At 50.6% G+C, this 6,489-nt stretch overlaps 1 protein-coding gene across 1 annotated transcript in view; it reads right to left on the reverse strand.

Annotated features, from left to right (window-relative positions):
• Nucleotides 1–6,489, reverse strand: part of Pmfbp1 (polyamine modulated factor 1 binding protein 1) — a 174,035-nt gene that overhangs the window by 686 nt on the left and 166,860 nt on the right. The window contains exons 18-23 of the mRNA XM_005345702.3: nt 5,639–5,803; nt 4,762–4,929; nt 4,310–4,477; nt 3,476–3,576; nt 2,982–3,056; nt 139–374 (exon numbers count right to left, since the gene is read on the reverse strand). Coding sequence (XP_005345759.1) covers nt 139–374; nt 2,982–3,056; nt 3,476–3,576; nt 4,310–4,477; nt 4,762–4,929; nt 5,639–5,803 — 913 coding nt within the window. The remainder of the gene's footprint in view (nt 1–138; nt 375–2,981; nt 3,057–3,475; nt 3,577–4,309; nt 4,478–4,761; nt 4,930–5,638; nt 5,804–6,489) is intronic.

The raw sequence follows: 6,489 nt of genomic DNA on the forward strand, positions 1-6,489 counted from the left end.
GGTCTCTAGTAATCTATTTTTCTTTCCTGCATGAATTCTAATCCAGTGTATCTTTGGAGAATGATGTCACAATATTGCTGTTTTGGTTTAGGGGTCAAAGGAGACATCACAGCAGCAGAAAGCAAGGGGCACACGTACCCGAGCAGTGGGGCGCCCCGATGTACTTGGTGATGTCTGTTTTTGGCACGTCCTGGGCTATTCCTCTCCAGCCCAGTGGGTTGCAAATTTTCCCCCTTTGGGAGGGTTCCAGTTTGCAGGGGCCGAGGGCTTTGGCACAGATCCTCGCGTTTCCGGTCTTTAACTTCTTCTCTTCTATCTCATTCTTCAGCTTTTTGTTTTCCTGCTGCAGGTGGACCATTACATTGTGGAGCTGGCTGTGGGAAGGAGAGGAACGTGAGGAGGGCAGGTGGCTGTTTGTCTGTCTGCAGTGCTTGGCTCCTCGCTGGAAAGAACCCGGAGGGTGCCACAGGAGAGGGCTAAGGAGGGTTCTCACGTTTACCCTATGCAAATGGAGGCCCATCTGAGTCCCATGGAAGCAGCTCAGGCCTTGGGGGTGAGGAAGACCTAGGAAGAGGGCCCATTCTGTCCGTTCTGGGCCTTTGTCTATGTTTTTTGATGGGGACAATTAAACCTGCCTTGTCTGGGGTTCATGGAAGGATTCAGTTTGATAAACGATGGAAATCTGATAGACAAACCAGAAGGCTGATCCGGGAAGTTCTGTGTATGCTCATAGCTTTGTCTGGGAAATGCACGCAGCTGAAGCTAGCGCCCTAATTCTCTCTGCTCCCCTTTCTGAAGAGTAGCGAGTACAGGGTTCCTACCTCTGTAGAGAACATGGCCAAATTTCTTCTTCCCATTTTACAGATGAGTTGGTGGAGGCAGGGGTATAGGGCAGAGGAAAGATAATTTAGTGTCTTCCATGGCTCAATAAGTGGCAACTATTATCAACCTATGAATTTCTCCTAACAAGTCTTGAGAGCAGCGGATGAAGGAAAACTATGGGGACAGGGGAAGACACTCAGCCTCCCGGACTGTTTTTCTCCTCCTACAAATGCCTCTGTCACCATAGGGAGACCCTGGCTTGATGCTTCAACTTAGAATATTTTTGGCTTCATAACATATACATTCAATAGGAAACTTTTTTTTTCTCAGACAGGCAAGATGTGGCTTAAGCTTCTTGGGAGATGCTGGGAAGTGTTCATGACTTCAGCTTCCGGTTAGCCACTGCCACTGCTCTACAGGCTACCATGGGACTAAGCTGCTACAGGCAGTAAATTATGAGCAGTAAATGCACGCTTGGCCGGATAATATTTCCAACTTACAATGGATTTGTCCAGACACGGCCTCACCTTAGTCAAGGAGAGCCTGCATTCTCAGCTCATGAGGTCTCAGGAAGATTAAAGAAGTCAGTGTGTGCAGAACACTTAGAACTCTGCTTCCCACATGCTGAATAACACATATTAGTTGGGCTAATGTTGTATTTATTATTAAAAGATGGCTTTCCTCAGATAAGACCAAGGAAGTTCAAGAATGAGCATCTGGTAAGACGGCTCTTTCTGGCACTTGGTAAACTATAAGGAAAAGCTTGGAGTTACCTGTTACTTTATAATTCTTTTGGCCGTCCTAGGGATTGAGCCGAGGGCCTGGCTCAAACCATGTGAGTATTCCACCACTGGACCATATCCCTAACCTTTGTCTTCCAATTTACATCCTTTGAGACAGGGTCTCATCAAATTGCCCAGGCTGGCCTTGAACTAGATCTATAGCCCAGGCAGGCCTTGAACTTATGGTGGTCTGTGCTACTGGGTATGGGCTTTCAAGGTTATGACAACTATTTTTTTTTCTTTAGTTAATTATTTTCATAGAACGTTTTTTTTTTTTTTCCATTAGAAAGAATCATGGTCCATTTTTGGAAGCAATCATGTGAGGGGTTGGATCCTCAGCCTCTTCTGGTCACATCCTTCACCCACTTTCTCTGGAGATCCGGCCTCTTCCCCTAGGGTTCCCCAGGCCACGTGCCTCTGGGCTGGAGGCCAGGTCTGCTATGGCCTCCATTCCCTGGCTCTCTGTCCCTCTCTAAGTCAGCGTATCTTCTGTCTTGTACATCCCGCACAACCCAGCCTACTCCGGGTCTGGGTTTCTTGTTCTCCACGTGACAGTTCTGTTCTCTCCTTCAACTCCTGATCCAGCATAAGGTCAAAGCCCAGGGCAGAGCTGGCTCCTGGGAGCCACACCTGGATGCCAGGCGTGCAGAGACACCTTCAGACTTCTCAGCAAAGTTTGAGGTGACGGCTGCTTGGCCAACGTTATCACAAGCAAGCCCTCTCCAGACCCTCCTAGAATGCCAAACTTGGCAGTTTCTGTGTCCCTGGAAAAAGCTTGGGGAAACACCGTCCTAGGCACTGGCTAAAAGATTCTACCTTTGGACAGCCCTTTCTTCACCTCTGTTCTCTGACTTCCTGTAGTCCCTGGCCTCACTCTCAGTGGGCAGACCTTTGGCCAGGTGGTGAAGCGGGATCACGAGGGAGAGTGGAGCTCTTGAGAACAGGAGCCCCAGGTTCCTGGGGACCAGGTGAAGCAGAGGAACCCTTAACCTGGACTTCCCACCCCAAACTCTTCCACCGAGAGCCATGGTTTCCGTGCTCCTTCATTCACGGACCTCAGCAATAGCCGCTTAGTCCCTACCCACAGCCTGCCGGCCTGCCAGCCTGTGCCCACTCCTGTCTCAATGCTCTCGGCCTCTGAAAACCACAGGTGCGTCGGGGAAGGAGGTGGGAGGTTTCATCACCTCACTGGGTGGCTGTTGAGGGAGAGAATGACGGTCCAGCGCAGTCACGTGACATACCGGTGCTGCATAGGAACGGTTTCAGGTCTCAGGGTCCTTCCAGATCGTTCTGTTGTTCTAGGGGCTAGTCCCCATACAGAATGTCAGTCGGCCAGGGGTGGTCCCAAGAGGCAACAACGCAGGGAGGACAACTTACTCCTTTTCTCCGGTCAGCTTGGCGATGTATTTCACCTGTTCTCGCAGCTTGTTTCCCAGTTTCTCATTGGCAATCCTGTAAGAAAACACACAGGGGAAGAATGGCTCTTCCCTAGATGGGTGAGAAGTTGACCGATGGGCACCGGTCCTTCTCAGCAAGGGGTTCTGCTTGTTTCTTGGCCCCTATCACTTTGTCCCTGAGCCTTGTGAGTCCTTGTCAGCTGAAGACTCCCATTCAGACGATTTCAAAGGAATGGGTTCAAGGTATCCACGTGAGGATGGATCCCAGCTTGGGTAGAGGAAGCGTATAGCTCAGTGAAGCACGCCTTGCCTCTGATGTGGCAGGCTTTGCAAACCTGCCTGGAGGGGTGTGACCCCTCTGATTCCCAACCCTTGTGTGTGGTGAGTTCTTGGGCAGGCACGCGTGGTTTAGTCACTGTGGTTCTCAGTTCAGCCCGGCCTGGGGACCCCCCTACTCTTGTGGGTGACACTCACTTCTGCTCCTTTGCCCACTGCTCCATGTTGCACATAATCTGGTCATTGTCCCAGTGGAGCCTGCAGGTGTCTTTGATTGTCCTCGGGGGCAGGCAGCATGGCTTTGCATACAAGAAGAAAATGAGACTGGAAGGGATGGGACACCCACGGCTACCTCCCTCCCCAAAATCTGGAGTTTTCTTTCTGAGAGAAAAAATAAAATCAACTCTGCTGCCCAATTTGAGGCCAGAGTTGCCACGTACAGGACCTTCCTTCCACACAGCGGTGACACGCCTGAGGGGCGCCATTCATCACAGACATGGTAGATCCGTATGCTCACCGTGGCGGTTCTCAAACTAATGGTAGTGAAGTGACTTGTTTTAAAACAGTATTCTGAGCTGATGTCACCACAAAGGGAGGCATTGGGGGAAAATGAGATGCTTCTTTTTAATTTGAACAAGGGCTCTGTGGCTGCCCTAAGAAGTCTCAAGCCTTCATGCCATGAATGGCACTTCTTGGGATGCTGGAAGTGGGGGCATATCTTAAAGACTGCTTAACACATTGGATGACAAAACCTGGCAGGATGTGCCCAGAAGAGGGAGGACTAGGGCTTGTGAGTGGCAGCTGAGGGACCTGACTAAGTCTTGCTGAGAGTCTTGTTCAATATCTATCAACAAAACCACAGGAAAATAGGTGAGTTGAGAAGTAGCTGGAAGTATCCTGATTCTGCTTCCTGCAGAATAGTGTGTGTGTGTGTGTGTGTGTGTGTGTGTGTGTGTCTTGTTCCTGGCATCCCCAATGACCCCCCAGTCTGGAGGGGTGGAGAGCAAGTGACAGAGTCCAAACAGTGCCCACCTCCTTCTCATCCGCAAGGAGGTTCTCTTTCAGGGTGGCCATTTCTTCCTGGAATTCCCGGAGCTGCGTCTCCTTAGCGGCCAGCATCTTGAGGTCACTCTGATGCTGCTTCTGCCACTGCAACACCTGGTTGCTCATCTCTTCCAGTTTCTTATCAAAGGTGTGCACCTGCCCGGGAGTGCAAAGTGAGGGAGTGGGCAGGGGCGGGCTCAGGCAAGATGGAGGGTACCCTCTCCATTGGAAGTGTGGTTTGGAGTGTCTGTACCTTTTATTTCCAGTGACCAGCAGAGGGCGCCCCTGCTTCGACCTTCTGGCCTGCCTGTCATTCCAGAAGCCGAGGTGGAGTGAACCTCTCAGCCAAAGGGTATGGTTGGGCGCTAAATAATTCCGCGTGCCAAAGGTGACCTTGTGGACCTCTAAGAGGAAGACAGCCTGAGCCCCCAGCCTCTCACCTCTAGCTCACTCTGCTGGTGGAAGCCCTGTAGCTTTTTTAACTCCACGTTGAGCTTTTTCATCCTTTCCTCATAAGCCATGATTTCATCTTCCAGCTGCGCCTTCCTCTCTTGGGTCTGTTGCAAGTTGCGCTGCAGGCTCTTTGTCTCAGCGGTCGCATGAGTGAGCTTCCGGCAAAGACAGAGTGCATTAGAGTGGCCACCAGGGCCCTTGACCTTCTCTGCCAAGTCTTTAGTGCAAAAGGTTCCAGGCCCTCCGCGTCCTCTGCCCACGATGGTGCTGGTGTTTCAAAGGGGTGTGTGTGTGGGGGGGAGACAGAGGTTGGCTTTCTGTACTACCCTCCTGGGTTTTTTTTTTTTTTTTTTTTTTTTTGTTTTTCCAGACAGGGTTTCTCTGTAGCTTTGGTGCCTGTCCTGGAACTAGCTCTTGTAGACCAGGCTGGCCTCGAACTCCCAGAGATCCGCCTGCCTCTGCCTCCCGAGTGTTGGGATTAAAGGCGTGCGCCACCACCGCCGGCCCCCTCCTGGGTTTTTATTCCCCTCTTCCAGTTCATTTCTTTCTACATGTATCTACTGATCTACAGAGGATGCATGGATTTCCCCAACAACCCAGGCTTTGGGACAAACCCTGTCCCTGAATCACTCATGAGTGGGAAGACTTGTTAGACAATGCCATCTCTGCCACCTCACAATCAATACAAGGACAGCAGCATACAAAGCAAAGAGGAAGGAGGTCTTCATTGTGCAGACACCCCTATCTAGGCAAGGGTTGAGAAGCCCTGAGGGTTGCCAGTCTTGTAAGGAATTGGCTTCTGCTCACTCAGAGTCCCTGAATTTCTTGGACTACTTCCTGGGTGAAGAGTGGGTGTGGCCTCACCTTCTCCAGGGCTTGCGTCAGGTCGTCTTGGCAGACGCCCGACTTCCGCAAAACCTCTTCGTAGGTTTCTTTGCTGACCATGTTCTGGAGGTAGTTCTTTTCTTTCTGGATAGCTGAGTCCAGCTGTGTCTGCAGAATCATGATGGAGTCTTTCTGGCGGGCTATCTTTAGGGAACAAGAGCATCACTGTCAAGGCTGTTCCCAGCCACAGGTGTGTGACTGCATGCAGGAAGTAGACAAGAGCTGGGTTCTCTGCCGTAAGTGCCTGGGCATCTGTGTTCATGCTCATATCTTCATCTCACTGTGAGGAAATGCAGAGCTCTTCCTGAGCGTCCCTGTATCTTTCTAGCCATGTTTCGCTTTCTGGGTACCATGTCTCCAATAGAAGCAGCACTGGGACATGCTAACTTCACGGAATATGTTTCACAGATACAAAGATGTCAGTCTGGGTCAGGGAGGTAGCCAAGTCCACACAGAGCTTGTGAGGACTTGAGTTAGGTTCCTAGAACCTACTTAAGAAAGATGAGTCTCAGAGCTGGAGAAATAGCTCAGTGGTTAAGAGTACTGGCTGCTCTTTCGGGAGACCTGGGTTCAATTCCCATTACTCATCTATAACCATCTGTAACTCCAGTCCTGGGAGATCTGATATCCTCCCCTGGCCTCCAAAGGCATTGCATACATGTGATACATAGACATACATGTAGGTAAACCATACATACATATACATAGGCTTTAAAAAAAAGGATGCTGGTAATCCCAGCGCTCGGGAGGCAGAGGCAGGCGGATCTCTGTGAGTTCGAGACCAGCCTGGTCTACAAGAGCTAGTTCCAGGACAGGCTCCAAAACCACAG

The sequence above is a fragment of the Microtus ochrogaster genome, chromosome 4, assembly GCF_000317375.1.
Source record: "Microtus ochrogaster isolate Prairie Vole_2 chromosome 4, MicOch1.0, whole genome shotgun sequence".
NCBI classification, from domain to species: domain Eukaryota; kingdom Metazoa; phylum Chordata; class Mammalia; order Rodentia; family Cricetidae; genus Microtus; species Microtus ochrogaster.